Source organism: Erythrolamprus reginae, chromosome 3 (genome assembly GCF_031021105.1).
Source record: "Erythrolamprus reginae isolate rEryReg1 chromosome 3, rEryReg1.hap1, whole genome shotgun sequence".
Lineage (NCBI taxonomy): Eukaryota > Metazoa > Chordata > Lepidosauria > Squamata > Dipsadidae > Erythrolamprus > Erythrolamprus reginae.
In genome coordinates this window covers 174808220-174828914 of record NC_091952.1, presented here as the reverse complement: position 1 = coordinate 174828914, position 20695 = coordinate 174808220, and the positions used below count along the sequence as shown (strand labels likewise).

Below are 20695 nucleotides of genomic sequence, written 5' to 3'. Positions count from 1 at the left end.
GCACACATGATTATGAGCTTATGGGGTAGCCAGTTGATATAATGAAATCTTTCTAAAACAATAGAAGTTGATGGTGTTAGTCTGGGTTTTATGATGTCTAACTTGTCAGCCATCCTTGTTTTACCAGTTGTCTGAATAACAGCTTGTGGGGACTAAATGAACTGAGAAAGGGAAAATAGCTCTACAAAGGCTATAAAACTCTCTCTCCTCTTTATTGTCTCATAAGTTCCAAAAACTGGCTCTGAATAAGTTGTGCAGGAAAAATGCACAGATGTGAAGGGGGGGGGCATTGGGGTGAGGTCCAGTTTATTGCTTACTGAGTTATTCTGTTCCATCCATCCACCCATCCATCCATCAATCTATCCGCAGGCTGAAAATGTACACTTCCTGAATTCTCACAGAGTCAAAATGTTTATCTTACTTTCCCAGGAGGAAATTAGGCTCTACTTCAACCTCTCATTTCCCCTCCACATTTGAGAAACAGACAGCCCTGATGAATTTCTAGATTTCTCTCTATGAATTATTTTCATTTTTCAGAACCACTTGCCCAATTAGACCTTTTCCTTCAGAGCCACTTGTTTTAGAAAACCCCCTTCCCGTTGTGTTGTGTGTGAGGTGTTTTTTTTTTTTAAAACCCTTCATTTTTGAATATTTGATTTATTATTATTATTTATTAGATTTGCCGCCCCTCTCCAAAGACTCGGGGCGATTTGGTAAATCAGTTCAAAGGAGATTTGATCAATTTTCTAAACTGAAGTATAATAGAAACATAGAAACATAGAAGACTGACGGCAGAAAAAGACCTCATGGTCCATCTAGTCTGCCCTTATACTATTTTATCTTACAATGGATATATGTTTATCCCAGGCATGTTTAAATTCAGTTACTGTGGATTTACCAACCACGTCTGCTGGAAGTTTGTTCCAAGGATCTACTACTCTTTCAGTAAAATAATATTTTCTCACATTGCTTTTGATCTTTCCCCCAACTAACTTCAGATTGTGTCCCCTTGTTCTTGTGTTCACTTTCCTATTAAAAACACTTCCCTCCTGAACCTTATTGAACCCTTTAACATATTTAAATGTTTCGATCATGTCCCCCCTTTTCCTTCTGTCCTCCAGGCTATACAGATTGAGTTCATGAAGTCTTTCCTGATACGTTTTATGCTTAAGACCTCCCACCATTCTTGTAGCCCGTCTTTGGACCCGTTCAATTTTGTCAATATCTTTTTGTAGGTGAGGTCTCTAGAACTGAACACAGTATTCCAAATGTGGTCTCACCAGCGCTCTATATAAGGGGATCACAATCTCCCTCTTGCTGCTTGTTATACCTCTAGCTATGCAGCCAAGCATCCTACTTGCTTTTCCTACTGCCCGACCACACTGCTCACCCATTTTGAGACTGTCAGAAATCACTACCCCTAAATCCTTCTCTTCTGACGTTTTTGCTAACACAGAACTGCCAATGCAATACTCAGATTGAGGATTCCTTTTCCCCAAGTGCATTATTTTACATTTGGAAACATTAAACTGCAGTTTCCATTGCTTTGACCATTTATAATCCTAAACAGAATTAGCCAAATCAAATCAGGCATTCTGATGCTAGTTTCTGTGACTTTAGAAACACTGTCTCCAAAGCACTTCAGACTTCTGAATCCAACAACACTGATGATAGTTTGATTGGAAAGAAAGAATTGAATTACACCGCAAATCTAAATTGAACTGAATGTTCAACCAGAAGTTTATCTCATTTGTTTATTTGTTAGATGTATATCCTGCCTCTGCTTTCGAGATTCAAGGCTATGTACATAACACTCCTCCCTCTTAATTTTTTTTTTAAAGTTTGACTCAACCAAAAGATTATAACTGGGTTAAAATCACCCTATGATAGTGATGGTGAACCTTTTCCCCCTCAGGTGCTGAAAGAGCATATGTGCATGTTATCACACATGCATAAGTGCCCACAGCCATAATTCTATGCCTGGGGAGGACAAAAACAGGTTCCCCAACCCGCTGGTAGCGCTCTGGAGGCCAGAAATGGCTTGTTTCCCAACTTCTGGTGGGCCCAGTGGGCTTGTGTTTCACTCTCCCCAAGCTCCAAAGACTTCCCTGGAGCCGGGGGAGGGTAAAAATACTCGCTCCCATTCCTCCGAAGGCTCTCTGGAAACCAAAAACACCCTCCCAGAGCCTCTGTGCGAGTCAAAAATCAGCTGGCCAGTACACACACACACATGCCTTAAACATGACCTAAGCATTGCCCACAAGATCATATGCCACAACATCGTCCCTGTCAACGACTACTTCAGCTTCAATCACAACAACACAAGAGCACACAACAGATTCAAACCTAATATTAACCGCTCCAAACTTGACTGTAAAAAATACGACTTTAGTAATCAAGTTGTTGAAGCATGAAACTCATTTCCTGACTCTGTAGTGTCATCCCCTAACCCTCAAAATTTTACCCTTAGACTATCCATGGTTGACCTCTCCCGATTCCTAGGAGGTCAGTAAGGGGGCGTGCACCAGCATGCCTTCCGTCCCCTGTCTTAATATTTCTCTTATGTTTCTACTAGCTACATGTATATGCTTATGTACTCTATTCTTCCATATTATTCCTATGTCTTTTCTTCTATTCTCCATTGATATATTTTACTATGATTATATCCTCTGAAACCTACATTATGTATTGGACAAAATATAAATAAATAAACAAACAAACAAACAAACAAATAAATGTTGGAACTGAGCTAGGGCAACGTTTCACATGCTAGCAGATATGGCTCCACATGCACCCAGCATAGGTTCGCCATCACTGCCCTGTGAGCCTCCATGGCTGTTGGGAATCTGCCAGCCAGGCAAAGAGAAGGGATCAAGTAGAGAATTTGCCTTGGGTTTCTGCCTCTCACAGTGATAAGAGACCTAGGGCTGAGCTTTACAAAGTTCCGTGAGATAAGCAGTCTGGAGAGATTCTGGGGTAGTATAGCTCAGTGGACCCCAACTTTTTGAACACTAGTTCTGTGGAGAGAGATTTTTCTGTGGACTGGAGGGGGCATGGTTTCGCATACTGCCAGCATCCTGCAGATGGAGTTTGGCTGGTGTTGTGGTTGGCTCTGGGCCAGCTCCTGCCCCAAGGACAGTGGGGGTGGATGTGGGTGACTCCTCCCAGGGTCAGAGGCCAGTTTTATTGCCGACTGCTTCTGACAGCGAAGTGTCTGAAGCAGATAGTGGAACTGAAATGGGATCCTCAGAGGGGGTAATGGCAGAGAGCCCCCTGAGTGATTCATCATCATTATCATCACTGGATTCAGAAGACGAGACATTCATTGATGTACGCAGGTGCAGGGCAATGTCTAGGAAAGAGCAACTGCGTAAATACTACAGGAAATAAGGTAGTTTACCTGTGGCTGGGTGTAATTAGACTAATTGGGGCTGCTGTTAAATACTCAGTGTTTTGGCCTCTGGGTGTGGAAGTTTATCTGTTCGGTAAAGGAGGACATGTGTTTTGTATCAGGATTCTGAAAGGACTGTTTCTAGGACTTTTGAACTAAATCATAGTCAAGTTTGTGACTTTGTGAATTCTTGAAAGAGAGTGGCTGTGACGTCTTCACAGCTGCTTGTTATCTGCTTTGTGTTTGTTTATTGTTCTTTACAGCACTTAAGGCAGTTGCTTTGAAGGTGAGCATTTTGCCTGATTAAAAGTGTGTGTGGCTCCTCTTTTACTTTTGATAAAAAAACATTGTTATTGACTTACAACTGTGTGTGTCTGAATTCCTACCTTTGAACTTAATTGAGGGCGAGAAGCCCGGCAGAACAGCTTGTTTGCACAGTCCTGTTTCTGAATATGCCATTGTTTGGGGGTTGGGGACCTCTGTTATAGATAGACTACATATTGCCTCACATATCCCAGTGACTGTTAGAGCCCACAGAGTTGGCCTTCTCTGGGTCCCATGGAATCCAGGAAGTGATCACCTTGGCGTCCTTAGCAACCTGCCAGTGACGTCAAAGCTCCGCCCCCAAAATCTCTTCGGGGGAGGGATTCCCCAGCTCCTTCAAAGGGAGGTCTTCACGTAAAAATAAACATTGTTATTTTTACGAAAAAGGATGTCGCAGCGGTGCTGCAAGCAAAGGGCGGTCCTTTCACGTAAAAATAAGCATGTTTATTGCAGCGCTGCTGCGATGTCCTTTTTCATAAAAATAACAATGTTTATTTTTACGTGAAGACCTCCCTTTGAAGGAGCAGGGGAATCCCTACCACGAAGAGATTCCGGGGGCGGAGCTTTGATGTCACCGGCAGGTTGCTAAGGACGCCAAGGTGATCACTTCCTGGATTCCATGGAATCCAGGAAGTGATTGCCTTGGCATCCTTAGCAACCTGCTGGTGACGTCAAAGCTCCGAACGCCGAACACGACTCCAAACTTTGCCCGAAGTTTAAAAAAAATTCAGGTTCGTGTTCAGCATACCAAACACCGCAAAATTCGGTACAGACCCGAATTGTGCGGGTTCGGTTCGCCCATCACTACTTAGCCACCCTCAGTTGTAAAGCTAGAATGTGTCAGTCTTTATGCATTAAGGAATTGTCCATTCTTCCTCTACATTCTCTATTAGCTGTTTATCTGAACAAGTAATCCAAGGAAATCCTACACATTGAATATTTGAGGTTTCTAATATTCAGCACAATAGGTCCCAACCATCATAATGAAATCACAAATGAAACATTTCATTATCCTTTCCCCCTTCTCTCTTATTCCCATGTCATTCCAGGTTCAATACTTTTGGACAGTTAGCTGATATTTTTCTAACAAATTATTGATTTAAATCATTTTTGGGAAAACAATTTCCAGTAGATTAATTGTATACTGTATGTTTCCAGACATTGATCTGGTTGAGTTCACATAGTTTGGTGGTGTGTGTGTGTCCCACTACTCTGCAAAGTACATCAATGCTTTTGGCCTTTCCCCAATTTCACTCCTGGGAATAGTTAAATAATGGGAAGGTGGTGGATTATTTTAGCTCCTGTTATTCCAGGTTCATGCTATGGTAGAACAGAATTGAAAATGAAATACAATAGACTAATTCTTAGCATTTACATAGTGCTTTCTGCCTCCAAATAACCTAAATAAGATGCCCTCTAATTAATTCTAACCATAGTCCTGTTGTGGAAATTACAAACAATTTTTTTTTAAAAAAATTCACAGCTAAGATGTTTTCTCACCCCTAGTATGCCAGCTAGGGAAATAAATTACCTCCAGTGCTCCCTAAATTTATCATAGTGATCACTCATATCCTGTATTTTAAAATTTTAGAACTTAGAACTATCATTGGACAGGGTGAAATAGTGGAATTAGTTTTATGTTAGTTAAGTTCTGATTGATCTAGGCCCCTTAAACTAATAGCTTCCTTCTTTATATCCCAATAACTACTCTGTAACAGTAGCTCTGTGAGTACCAATGAGGTGGAAAGAAAAAAGATAGAAGAAAAAAAAGCATACTTTTCTCAGAAAAGACAGCATATATGCTTACAGGAAATCATTTTATTTATTGGTTACAGTACAACTTAAATCCTAAAATGCCAATACTCCTGTTGAAAATATTGCGGCAACTAAAAAAATAATAAGTGAGAACCCATGGGGATTGTTTGCTATAATAGAGGCAACTTTGCTCAAAATCAAAGCCATAAAAAAGATACTCAAATAACAAGAAGCCAGCAAACTTTAATGCAAAACCATTTTATATTTAAATTAGTTTAAATTGAATTGGCTCTTGAGACCAAAACTCTCAAGTCTTTCTCCAATTCCGTATATCAATAAATGAATAAAATAAGCTCCCCTGAGATATTACTTCCTGGCAGCTCTGACTTCCGTTTCTGTTCTTCTCTCTTTGTATTCCAACTTAAAAAGGCATTATTTCTCATTCTGGTTAGTTGAACATGCAACAGTTACTTGTGTACTTGCGTACACTGGTTGAGAACAGTAGAAGGCAGTATCTGATCACCAATGCTTTGACTTTCCAAATGCAAAAGAGAAGGCACATACAATTTTATCTTTTGCTTTAAGGATCAAGTGGAGTGGGCAGGGTATCCATGGCTAGAGAGGCCCAGGAATGACCTTGGAAATCTATGCAGACATGGTTAGAACAACATGTACAGAAACACGCTTAAGTTGGGGTAACAAAACATTAGGAAGAAACTCAGTCCGTTTCCACCCAAATTCTTTGGGATATAAGGAAAAACACAGTTTAGGCTTTCAAGATTCCTAGAATGTCTATCTATAGATATAATTCTGATCAAACTAGTGGACTTGGTTTCCTGGTCAGGACTACCTCAAAATATGGACATCATGAAAGGATGAAAAAAATGTCTATAGCAGTGGTTCTCAACCTGGGGGTCGGGACCTCTTTGGGGGTCAAACGACCATTTCACTGGGGTTGCCTAAGACCACGGGAAAAGACAAATCTCCCATGGTGTTAGGAAGTAAAGCCCCTTGGAACATATTGTTACAATCCGACCAATCAGGCGTTTATAGTGGGGGTGTCTCTCTGACCTCCCTGCCAATCAGTTTAAAGCTCTGTTGGGAGAATTGGTGATGGACTTATGATTGGGGATCACCACAACATGAGGAACTGTATTAAGGGGTCGCGGCTTGGAGCAAGAGCTGACCCAGAGCCAACCAGAACATTCTACATGTGAAATGTGGCTTTAAAATCTTTTTTTTTTCATTTTTAGAGATGTCTTAATCATTAAAGATGACATGTGTTACAAAAAGAAAAAGAAAAAAGAAAAACCTATTGTCTTTTTTTATCATTACTTTCTATGTTATGGTTATATAAACTACTATCCTATACAGTACTTGATTGGCAAATAAATAAAATAAAAAAATAAATAAATAAAATTCCAACAGATGCTGCCAATAAAGACAAATTGGGCTCATGCTTGTTTTTTTCCTTCCTAATTTCATTTCTTCATTTTCTATTTTGAATCTCTCTCTCTCGCTCTCATTCATTTATTCAACCAATTCAAAGTCATTCATTGCTCTGGGTGGCTTACAATTTGAAAACTGTAAAAATAATTAAAACAATAAAAATAATTAAAAAACAATAAAATATTTAGTTTAGGCACAGGCCTTTCATCTTGACTTGCCATTTCCCACACCAAAGCCTGCAATAAGGGTTTGTGCTTACTTTACGTAGTATCCTTCAGTTGCCTGCATGAATACAACATTTCTGTATTTGGTTTAAAAGAAAAAGGACCATCATCTACAATCTTGGTCTACCTAAGATAGCCAAGTATACTCATACTGACAGCTCTTCAAATAAAGTCAACGAAGCAGTGGAAGTGATGTGCCGGTGCCTGGAGGCTGTTGGGGCCTGGATGGGTGTCAACAAACTCAAACTCAACCCAGACAAGACGGAGTGGCTGTGGGTTTTGCCTCCCAAGGACAATTCTATCTGTCCGTCCATTACCCTGGGGGGGGGGAATTATTGACCCCCTCAGAGAGGGTCCGCAACTTGGGCGTCCTCCTCAATCCACAGCTCACATTAGAAAAACACCTTTCAGCTGTGGCGAGGGGGGCGTTTGCCCAGGTTCGCCTGGTGCGCCAGTTGCGGCCCTATTTGGACCGGGAGTCATTGCTCACAGTCACTCATGCCCTCATCACCTCGAGGCTCGACTGCTGTAACGCTCTCTATATGGGGCTACCTTTGAAAAGTGTTCGGAAACTTCAGATTGTGCAGAATGCAGCTGCGAGAGCAATTATGGGCTTCTCCAAGTATGCCCATATTACTCCAACACTCCGCAGTCTGCATTGGTTGCCGATCAGTTTCCGGTCACAATTCAAAGTGTTGGTTATGACCTATAAAGCCCTTCATAGCACCGGACCAGAATATCTTCGGGACCGCCTCCTGCCGCACGAATCCCAGCGACCGGTTAGGTCCCACAGTGTTGGCCTTCTCCGGGTCCCGTCGACTAAACAATGTCGTCTGGCGGGACCCAAGGGAAGAGCCTTCTCTGTGGGGGGCCCGACCCTCTGGAACCAGCTCCCCCCTGAGATTAGGATTGCCCCCACCCTCCCTGCCTTTCGTAAACTCCTTAAGACCCACCTCTGCCGTCAGGCATGGGGGAACTAAAACACCTCCCCCTTGCCCATGTTGTTCTGTTGATTGATTGATTGTGTGCCTGTTTTTTATATATACTGGGATTGTTTTTATGAAATTACTAATTTTAAATTGTAATTAGATTGGTGGGCATTGGATTTGGTATTATGTACTGTGTTGTTTTTTTATTATTGTTGTGAGCCGCCCCGAGTTTGTGGAGAGGGGCGGCATATAAATCCAATAAATCTAATCTAATCTAAAGATCTAAATATATCCTCCAAAGTAGGACTCACAGCTACCTAATCTGATGTCATACTACCCTGTTTCCCTGAAAATAAGTCACCCCTGAAAGTAAGACATAGGAAAGGGTTCGTAGTATTGGCTAGTATAAGGCATCCCTGAAAGTAAGAAATAGGAGACATTTCATTTTGCAGCATTCCCAAACAGAACATATATAACATATATTTGAAGAAAGTATAATTGTTGTACATGGAAATAATGGTACGGTAGAAATTCTTGATAGGATTCAGAGTTTGTCTGGTTATGCTGGTTTGTGATGACAGTATATAATAAATGTTCTTTTTTTGTTGTTCAGCAATAAATGTAAATTCTTCTTCATTGAAAAAAAATAAGACATCCCCTGAAAATAAGACATAGCACACCTTTGGGAGCATAATTAATATAAGACACTGTCTTATTTTCAGGGAAACAGGGTATGTATCACCAGATATCTGTGGGCTTTATAAATTGTCCTGTACTAACACAGTCCGATTTGTGTCTCACATAATTTCTAAAACCATCTGGGGCGGGGTGGGTTTCTCCCTGTTTGGACCGATTCACCAGAACTGGTAGCAGGCTGCTGATGACATCACAATGATGTCACCAAACTGGATTGGTCAGTGCCAGTCTGTGGTTGCTGCCATCCTTTAAAAAAAAAAATCATTTTTTATTTTTTTAAAAATCCTTCTGAGCATCACAGAAGCCAAGTTCTGGTACTATGCATGCAGTTACCATCTTTTTTTGACTTTTTTTTCAGCTGTTTTTTGTTGTTGTTACTGCACAGCCTGGCAGGAAGCAAAGGTAGATTGGAACCCACCCCTGATCTGGGGCCTAATCTGTCTTTATTGATGATTCTTCTTAAAGAGACATTTGGGAGCCATTTTCGAACCTTGAAGCTTATGGATATTCTTCTTGCTGCCATGATGTTGATTTCTGGAAACAGCACTGAGTGATAATTTGTGTTAAATGGCAGAGTTAAATCTAGGACCCTGGCCTCCGAGAAAGACAAATCTGAAATATACCAGCTCCCCTGTTTGTCTTTTCCTTAGTCAGTGTCACCATAGTTAATGAGCCTGGATTCTATGAAACTTTGCATATACCAATTGTAGTTTGGTTTGTTTTGGGTTTCTTTCTAAAGACATGTCTGTGACCTGACCTGCCAAAAGGAAGATGAATCTGAATTGAAAATGCTCCTCCCCAAAATGAGAGCAGGGAGATTAACATGTTAAACACAAGCAAATGTTCTGAGCTATCCCCAATAACTCTACCTTGTCAATCAAAGATTACCCACTCCAGTTAATACCAGACCTGGAATTGTGTATTTTATAAAACACACTTTTAAAAAGGGCAAGGCCAAGACAAAAGAGTAAACACACTGATTAACTGAATGAATAATTAGTGATTATAATTAATGATCTGTAAAATAAGGTACTTTCTCTGAAACATTAATTGATCCCTCTGTGCCTAAACTCTACTCACATAGAGAAACATATAAATGTACTTTTTCATCTTCATTCCTGTCCCACCAGAGCAGTGGTTCTCAACCTTTCTAATGCCGCGATACCTTAATACACTTCCTCATGTTGTGGTGACCCCAACCATAAGTCTAGCACCAATTCTCCCAATAGAGCTTTAAGCTGATTGGCAGGAAGATCAGAGGGAAACCCCCGTGTCTGATTGGTCTGATTGTAAAAATATGTTCCAAGGCACCAGAACAGAAGCTTTAGTTCCTAACACCATGGGAAAATTGTCTTTTCCCATGAACTTAGGTGACCCCTGTGAAACGATTGTTCGACCCCCAAAGGGGTTGTGACCCCTAGGTTGAGAACTCCAGAGGAAGTTCAGAGTTTGCTCCAGAGGAAACAGCAAAAATAACAAAAAATATCAGGATAGAGATAGGAGAAGAAAAAGAGAATTATGACACTGGGAAGGATAGGACAGGAAGAACAAAATGGGTAAAAGAGAAGCAAGGGGAAACATGGCTTTGTGGGCAGACTTGGGGGCCATAGAACTTGGCCCCAGAAAGATAAATGTTATTGAATGAATGTTTGTTTGGGGGTTTTATTGGTTTATATTTTTTGTGTTATTTAATGTTATATATACTGAATATATATGTATTATATATTACAAGGCAAAGTTTGCAGGTTCAAGTCCCAGTGGGTATGGCTAGCTGATGAGGCCAAAATAAGGCTGAAATAGATCTATCCTAGTCTCCCTTAATTTTCAAATTCAGCAAAAAAACATGTGACACATAAAGATAGAATTGTCGGCTATCAATAAAATTAACTGCCTTGGAAATGGCCCTGGGTTGGGCCGAGAGGTTGTGATGTTCCTTCAATACACCAGGGTGATTCGACACAAAAATATGTAACCCTTCCCTGGTGCAGAGCTGAAGGGATTGGATACTGTAGCCTAGAGGATAATTCCCTGCCTTACAAGGCAAAGTTTGCAGGTTCAAGTCCCAGGCTAGCTGACGAGGCCAAAATAAGGCCGAAATAGATCTATCCTAGTCTCCCTTAATTTTCAAATTCAGCAAAAAAAAATGTGACATATATATATATATATATATATATATATATATATATATATATATATATATATATGTGTGTGTGAATGATGAGGCAGCAGCCATCTCGATCACCGGAACATAAAAACTTTAATAAAACAACTTAGCTTTCGTTAGCGTGCTGCTAACTTCGTCAGAGTATTAAAATGCCATGGGAGACAATCACATTTATAAAGCCTTACTCAGTCTGCTCATAGCCCGCGTCACTGGGCCACACCCTTCCCTCCCCTCTGCAGCAAGCCTAATTAGGCTTGCTGCAGAGGGGAGGGAAGGGTGTGGCCCAGTGACGCGGGCTATGAGCAGACTGAGTAAGGCTTTATAAATGTGATTGTCTCCCATGGCATTTTAATACTCTGACGAAGTTAGCAGCACGCTAACGAAAGCTAAGTTGTTTTATTAAAGTTTTTATGTTCCGGTGATCGAGATGGCTGCTGCCTCATCATTCACACATATACCTGGAACTCGCATTTTGAGGACTATTCTTGATATATATATATATATATATATATATATATATATATATATATATATATATAATTATTTATAAATATATTATTTAAATAACATATTATATATATATATATATATTATAAATAAATATGTTATTTAATGTTATATATAATATAACATAATATAATATATAATATATAATATAATATATATAATAAGGCCGATATAGATCTATCCTAGTCTGCCTTAATTTTCAAATATATCTATATCTATATATGAAGGTCTTGGCATACAGTGTTCCCTCGATTTTCGCGGGGGATGCGTTCCGAGACCGCCCGCGAAAGTTGAATTTCCGCGAAGTAGAGATGCGGAAGTAAATACACTATTTTTGCCTATGAAAAGTATCACAAGCCATCCTTTAACACTTGAAACCCCTAAATTGCAATTTCCCATTCCCTTAGCAACCATTTAGATTATTACTCACCATGTTTCTTTATTAAAGTTTATTAAAAAAAATATTAAAGGTGGACGAAAGTTTGGTGATGACATATGATGTCATTGGGCGGGAAAAACCGTGGTATAGGGGAAAAAACCGCAAAGTATTTTTTAATTAATATTTTTGAAAAACTGTGGTATAGACTTTTCGCGAAGTTCGAACCCGCGAAAATTGAGGGAACACTGTATTCGGGTTTCTTCCTGTGTAGGATTTAGAGATTTCTGGTGACGTTTCGATGAGGTCCCACTCGTCATCTTCAGGCAGTCCACTACGACTTGGGTGGCTTAGAAGTTAAATAAATATTAGAAGCCTTCCTGCTCTTTTTGTTCATTGGGACTCCGGACGTCTACCCTAGCGTCCTACCTTAAGAATACAAGCCTATGAACTAAATTCTGTTTAGTGAGATGAAAATATGAGTTGTGGGTAGGAGTCCCCCCCCCCCACACGCATGTAGCATTTCTGCTCCACATTTATCAGGTTGCTTTTTCTACAACAGATGCAGAATGCAAGACTTACATAGTCTTACTATGTAAGTGACAGATGCAAAATGCAAAACACGTATAGTCTTACTATGGAAAAAGATTAGTGCTGGAAAAAGGGAATCTATTTTTTGTCTCTCCGCTGATATTTTTGCTCTGAATGGAATACTCCTGAAATCACTTATCTTCAAAAGTATAGGTTTTTTAAAAAAAAATTTGCTTAATTCAGGAATGAGCAATCTATGACCTTTTTGCAGCAGCTGTGACTACGATTGCCGAAGCCTCAATTTCCCACTGTTTTGAGCGAGAGATAGTGTGAATGCCACCACCCTAGTCACAGTTACAGGGTCTTCTATAACCAGCCAATTTTTATTGTGCCAAAATAACATATAACAGGAACAGACGAGCTTTAAATCTCCTCAATGATTAACTGGATGAAGCTTTAAAAAATGTTGTAAGCGACAGGGAGGAAATGGCTTAAGGCATGAGAATTGTAGTACAAGCTCTGAACATTTTCACATTCTAATTTTTCAAGCAATTTCTCTACAAATTCAACTCCTTTCAAATGACTGGTGGAAGTTCATATATACTCTGCAGCTCTCAACCCTCTTCCAGTGGTGGTCGTTGGCCACCAGAGTCACCCAAACATGCCTGGTTTGGCTCAGCCTGGTCAGCCACAAATTTTCCTGGAAGATCATTTTGAAATAGGTATGAAATTTGGTGCGGATAGTTTGCCTCTGTCATTTGTAACCATCTGTAGCTGCTGCTCTCCAAAAACATTGGAACTGTAGCAATTGTGCCAGTTGGGAATTTGAGGGTTTGTAACTCTAATACATTGGGAGATTAAAGAAACCTAGCTCCTGTTCTGCCGGGCTCTCTGGTAGAAGCCTCCCGAAAATTCAATGGTACAAATTTCAGACAAACACATGTTTGAAAATTCAAAACAATGTTCTTTATCCCAAAATTCAAAATAAACTAAGCACTCTTTTTGTATTGCAAAGAGCACTCGTCCCAAAACAACCGGGTAGTCTGTACAATTAACCTTAAGCAGTCATTAAGTACTTAGCTAGCAGCTGTGAAGAAACTTCACACCCCTTCTTCTTTCAATGAAGTGAGACACACACACACACACACACACACACACACGTTGCTCTGCTTTGTTTTCAAAGGTGTGAAAAATCAACAAACAAAGTCCAGAAACCAGCAACACAGGATTCCTGACTGAACTGCGATCAGATAATCTTCCACAACGGCCAAACTCACATGCTGCTATTTATAGCAGCAGCCCTAATTACTGGAGCCCCACCTAAACACAGGTGGCTGCTCTTATCTCTTGTAATATATCCTTACTTGGTCTCTTCTACGCATAATTCTGCGCTTGTGTGGATCCAAAATGTCTTCATCCGAATCAATGGAAGATAAGGGAGATTGACTGCCTGGGCTGCGTGCCAAGCCCCCCTCTGCCGAGTCACTCCCACCTTCTTCTTCGTCCGAGGAAACTAAACTCTGAACCGACTCTGTTGGCAATAACACAGGCCTGTGACATGTTGAAGTTTCTTGTGCATCCACCTCCACATTCCCTGGGGCAGGAGCTGGGCCAGAGCCAACCACAACAGCTTTTAGCTTTTTTTTTTTTTTTGACAAATTCTCTTGTCTATCAAGGTCTCGCAAATGGACCTATTTCTTTTCTGACCACACTTTGGTGAATAAGCTGAATTTTGAAGTGGTAAAATTTTAGGTTTTTAATTCAGAAAACCCCGAACACTTTTATTATTATTTTAAATAAAGTAATTTTCTATATATTATTGTTATTACTGTTACTATTACTATTACTTGACTACTGCTGCCTGGTTGAACAATAAGTATAAACTCAGTATATCAAATTTAGATAATTTACCGTCATTTTGATAAGGCCCATTGATTGAAAGAACATTACCAAATAAATTGAAGGCTACTTTAAAGTTAGTTTGTGCATTTTATGTATTTTTATAAAATAAACTTTCTGTAGAATTTTTTAAAAATACTGCAAAACCCCCCAAACAAATTACAAATATTAACCAATGTAATATGCTTACATACAAGAAACACTAAGTCCCAAAGTTAAACTTATTATATTGGGCAAATCTCCAGGCTCTGGCTAGTAACACTTTACAAAAACATGTACAATTTAAACTTACTGAGAAATAATCTATGAATTTCAGTGACACTTGTTTCCAAATTGGTAAACATAAGATTGCATTCACTTGAATTAGACAACGTTTCGGCTAAACCCAAAATTGTTGATTTATATAGGTCTGACTTCCAGTTCTTTTCTTTATTTGGGGCCTGTGAATGAGGGAATAATGCATAGAAACATAGAAGATTGATGGCAGAAAAAGACCTCATGATCCTTCTAGTCTGCCCTTATACTATTTCCTGTATTTTATCTTAGGATGGATATATGTTTATCCCAGGCATGTTTAAATTCAGTTACTGTGGATTTACTAACCACATCTGCTTTGTTTGTTCCAAGCATCTACTACTCTTTCAGTAAAATGATATTTTCTCCGGTTGCTTCTGATCTTTTCCCCAACTAACCTCAGATTGTGCCCCCTTGTTCTTGTGTTCCCTTTCCTATTGAAAACATTTCCCTCCTGAACCTTATTTAACCCTTTAACATATTTAAATGCAGAAAGAATAGCTGCTAGCAGTTGTAGTTGAAGAAGGGGTCAGCTTATTCTCCAAAGCACCAGACAAGACAAGACAAGAAAGAATGGATGGAAACTAATCAAGGAGAGAAGCAACCTGGAATTAAGGAGAAACCTCCTAACAGCGAGGACAGTTAATCAGTGGAACAGCTTGCCTTCAGAAGTTGGTGGTGCTTCATCACTGGGTTTTTAAAGAAAAGGCTGGATAAACATTTGTCTGAAATGGTATAGGACAAGGATGGTGAACCTTTTTTTTTTCTTGGGTGCCAAAAGGGCACATGTGCAATAGTGCGTGTGTGAAGGGCCACAGAATTTTTTACTACCATGCTGTGGGTGTGGCTTGTTTTGTGGGTGTGGCTTGCTGGCCATGTGACCGGGTGGGAGTGGATTGATGATCATGTGACTGGGGGTGGCTTTAAAGGTCATATGACTGGCTTAGAGGTTCCCAACTTGACGTCACTCATATCAAGGGTTTGGATTAGGGTTAGGGTGCCTGGCCTCTTCTCACCTCAAAGAGATACAATTTCCCTATTTACTATTACTTGTTCTGCCGGGGTGTTTCAAACGCCTGTAATTACAGGGTAATTAGTCCAGGAAGACACACACCACACGATAAAAGGAAAAACCAAAAGTTTTTATAAACAGAAAAACAGAAACAGCTCCCTTTTTAAATGTCAAAGGGATTTTCTGATACACACAAGGCACAGGTTAAATGCAATCCAATTGATCACCCAACAACTGGGAAATTGAGTCCAATTCTAAAGTCCAGAGAGTCCACACACAATCTTGAAAAGCACAAAACCCACGATCTTGACGAAACAATGAATCAGATAAACTGCCATGAGGCTAAAACACCAAGCTGCACTTTTATCTTTAGCACTAATTACAGCAGCCCCACCAAACCACAGGTGGCCTCATTTTCTCTTGTAATAATCCTTCCGTTGTTGTCTCCTATGCATCACTCTACACATGCGTGGATGTGTCATTAATTCTTGTTCAGAATCCAGGGATGATACAGATGATTGATCTCCTCCTGGGCTGTCTGCCAAACTCCCCTCTTCCCTGTCACTCACGCTTCCTTGGTCAGAGGAGATTTTGTCAGCAGATTCCATCAGGAGCAAAACAGGCCTGAGGCATTTGGATGTTTCCCCCACATCCATCTGCACATTCCTTGCGGCAGGAGCTGGGCCAGAGCTAACCACAACATTAATGAACACCCAAACTATACTATTTAATTCTATGTGTATATGCCATATGTGTACATACATATAATACACAGGCACACAAAAATATACATTATCTACTATATAAATTGTATGTGTATGTACACACACACACATACGCACAGCTCTTCTAATATTATACACATTCACCCTCATTTACTGCGATAGAAAAAACATACCGAGAGCCCCGAAGGGAAAAAAAGAAAAAAAATCAAAACTTTTCTACCGGTTTTGCATACCTGATCGTACCTGTAGGAGGTCATTGCTGGTGTGCCCACACCCATAATGCAATGCCCACCCTCCCACGCATACATGCACAACCCTCCCCCCATGCTGCCCTCTCACGCATACAAGCAGGGCTCACGGAAGCCTCCGTGCAGGTGTTAGGACATTTTTCGCCCTCACCATCACAGGTATATGGATGGTAAAAAACATACCTGAGGGCCTACCGGAAGTTCAGAATCGAATTTCCAGTAGGCCTGTTGGGTCCATTTTTCACCATCCACATGCTCCAGAGGCTTTCCTGAAACTATCCCACCCTCTGGAAGGCCAAAGATCAACTGGCGATGACATTGGGCAAGCCATTGGGGTATAAGATCTCCTACTTCAGCAGGGAGCTGGGCCAGAAGACTTCCAAGGTTCCATCCAGATTTCTCTTCTCTTCTCTTCTCTTCTCTTCTCTTCTCTTCTCTTCTCTTCTCTTCTCTTCTCTTACCCTACCCTACCCTACCCTACTCTACTTTACTCCTTGTAAAAGGATTGTGTGTTTGCCTACTGCATGAATAGAGTGAATTTGTTACGGAAAATAACAGTAATATGTTGGTATCTCTTACTACTATTATCTGTTCTTTCGCAGCAATATAGTAGCCTACATGAAACCAAATTTTGATTTCTTCAGGAGAAAGTGTTCCTACTTTGAGTTGGGTCCATGGCTTAGCAATAAAACAGCTGGACTGCATGTAGAATGGCGGTTCCTGAGGGCCCTCAGAAATGTTTTGCAGGTACATATTGATACACAGACAGATGGTGTAGGCAACATTTTAACTAAAATAAAGTCACCGTTTGGCTCATAAAAAAAACCACCCTTCTTTATTTTGCCTCCTGAATGATAAGCTGTCCTGTGTCTACTACAGGAGATCCCTTTATAATAATTGAAAGCTGACTTCGTCTCCTAGGAACTGACTAGTAAAAGATTCCATTCCAAATATTTATTTACTTCTTGTGCCCCTCGCTGCTCCCCTCCCTCCATTTTTGTTTTTAATTTCCACGAAGTTATATAAAGCGGTGCCTGAGCTTCAGGGAAAGAGGCAGACTCACAGAGGGCAGCGTTTGTATTTGGATGAATTTGGAAAAAAACAAACAAACAAACACTTGGGCTTTCGTGTGCCGCTGATCGCTTTTCATGTCACGTGCCTCATTTGAATGAGACGTCTGTGAAGCGCATTCCCTTCATCCCTCCTGCATTAGGGCAGCAGCTGAGGCACGGAGCCAGTCAAGCTGGAAAGCTTTGGAAAGAAGCACTGCCAAGCAGATTCATTTTCATTCATTTCAGAGGTGCCTGCTCTTTTTCCTCTGCCAGCAGATTAGAAAAACCAACTGTCTGTGGGAAATGCTGCCAGTTTAAAAAGCTCACTGCCTGCGGGGGGGGGGGGGGGGCTGGCAACTCCTCTTTGACAACATGGTTCCTTCCTGAGTTACACTAAATTAAACCCAATTCAGGCTGACTGAAAAGGGAAAGGGGAGAAAATATCACACTTGCACGGACTTAAGGGAAGGTCTACATTGCCTTGTTTATTACGCAGGTAAGGAATAAGATGGCGGAGGAGAGGGAAGAATCAGGATTCTCACCATTCCAAGTGGGGTAGGTAGCTCCAGTCACCAGATCAGAGTTCTATTTTATTATAATAATAATAACAGAGTTGGAAGGGACCTTGGAGGTAATAATAATAATAATAAGAGGGGCGGCATACAAATCTAAATAATAATAATAATAATAATAATAATAATAATAATAATAATTATTATTTATTAGATTTGTATGCCGGCCCTCTCCGAAGACTCGGGCGGCTCACAACAATAATAAAACAGTGTGACAATGTAAAGAAATCTAATATTAAAAAAGCATCTAAAAAACCATCATTTAAAAACCATGCAACACACGCAACACAGGTCTACACTACTTCAGACAGATGGTTATAACCAGTGATGGGCTACCAAAATTTCTACTACCACACTGTGGGCGTGGCTTATGCATTTTGTTTCAACATCCTTCAGTGCAAATTGGGTGCTCTGGGGTGGAGCTCCAAATTTTGCTACCGGAACTGTGTTTCTGACTGTAACCACGCCATCACTGGTTATATCCAACATCTTAAACTTCCAGTGATGGAGTATTCCCAACTTCTGGAGGCAAGCTGTTCCATATTAAATATATTTTTAAAAATGCTTCAAGCATTACTTGAAATTTTAGACTGGGAGAATATATGATAAGGTTAAAATGAGCAGGCTTGTCACACATTATTTATTCTCTGTTACCATTATATATAATAGCAGTAGCAATAGCACTGAGACTGATACAGTGGTATCTCTACTTACGAACTTAATTCGTTCCATGACCAGGTTCTTAAGTAGAAAAGTTTGTAAGAAGAAGTAATTTTTCCCATAGGAATCAATGTAAAAGCAAATAATGCATGTGATTGAGGAAACCACAGGGAGGGGGGAGGCCCTGTTTCCTCCCAGAAGATTCCTAGAGAGGCCCCACAGAGGCTTCTCCCTGCCATTTCTGGCCCTGTTTCCTCCCAGGAGATTCCTAGAGGGGTCCCATAGAGGCTTCTTTTTGTCTTTTCTGGTTACAGTTTCGGAGGCTCAGGTTTGTAAGTAGAAAATGGTTCTTGAGAAGATGCAAAAAAATCTTGAACACCCAATTCTTATCTAGAAAAGTGTGTAAGTAGAGGCGTTCTTAGGTTTGTAAGTAGAGGCGTTCTTCACAGTGCTTTACAGAGTCAGCATATTATCCCCAACAATCTAGGTCCTCATAATCACATTTTATAAATATTTTCTTAGTCAGGTGGAAATGGAATGTGCCCAAACTGGTCTTCCTCAGGACCTGAAGTATCTAATACATTTAGCAAACAGTCTCTTAAACAACCTGCTGCATTAGCTACTAGTACAAAACAAGGTCATTGTAAGAAGTTAAAGAGAAGTATGAGCTCTCACCACAGCTTCTGTAGTTCACTTCCAAATTATTGCTCTTGCAGATTATGTGTGTTGGCCATCCGGTGATTCCGGTGGTGGTGTAAATCAGTGAAAGGAGGACAGGAACAACTTTGAGCGCTTTCATGATCTCTGTGGAGGAGAGTCGGTGTAATGATGGTGCCTTTCTTGTCCACAGCCTGCCCACTTCCTCTTTCTAATATAAATGCAGAAAAGCCAGGCTAGCTATTTTCTGCATTCAATTTCCTGCTGGTTTCTGCTAATAATGAAGAATCCATAACGATCTCCTCACCAAAGCTTCAAGACTATGTTTAGATGGAAGAAAAACTCTTTTTCAAGCTTTTAATGTATTTAAGCTGCCCTGAGTCAGTTGAGAAGAACGGCATAGAAATAATAAAATAAAATAAAATCATAAATTAATTAATTATGCTTACTTTGATAAAAATAAATAAATCAAGGCTTCCTAGCAAAATGGTTTATGTCCTATCTAGCTTCCCATAATCATGGCAGATTCTTGTTAGAGAAAAGTCCCTATATAACTTTTCTTGTGAGATATTATAAAGAATGGAATATGACAAAGCCAAAAAAGAAAAAAAAAGGACTGTAGAAAAGTCATTTGGACACAGGATGGCAGCACACATTAGTATGGCATTCTACTAATGGTGTAAGTCTTGGAAGCTTGCCTCCATTTTCATGGACCAATGAACATTTTTTTTAAAAAAATTGTAATTTTATTAACAGTTACAATAATAACTGTTATTGTAACACATTATTTTAAAACATTAAAATTTATACAAGCTAAAACAACAAGAGGATTAAAAATAAAAAAGTGAATGTGCAAAAGAAAAATAGAAAAGAGAGAGAGAAAAAATAAGAATATACAGGTAATTCTTGACTTGGAATTGCTGTGGTTAAGCAATGTGGTCATAAAGTGGGACACCACATGCTTAGCAAGGGAAATCTAGACAGTCCTGAATGTTGTTGTCACTACAGATAGGTAGAAGTCATTATGTGGGAAACAGAAGGAATTCTAGATCAGTGTTTCCCAACCTTGGCAACTTGAAGAGATCTGGACTTCAACTCCCAGAATTCACCAGCCAGCATTCGCTGGCTGGGGAATTCTGGGAGTTGAAGTCCAAATATCTTCAAGTTGCCAAGGTTGGGAAACACTGTCGTAGATAAACGAGTAAGGGGGCACCACAAGCAGTGGTGGGC

General features: G+C 40.1%; 1 protein-coding gene across 1 annotated transcript in view; it reads right to left on the bottom strand.

Moving 5' to 3' along the window:
- The window catches only part of LY86 (lymphocyte antigen 86), a 44011-nt gene extending 24347 nt beyond the window's left edge, over positions 1-19664 (bottom strand). The window contains exon 1 of the mRNA XM_070749109.1: positions 19484-19664. Coding sequence (XP_070605210.1) covers positions 19484-19607 — 124 coding nt within the window. The 5' untranslated portion in view covers positions 19608-19664. The remainder of the gene's footprint in view (positions 1-19483) is intronic.
- Positions 19665-20695: the final 1031 nt, after the last annotated feature.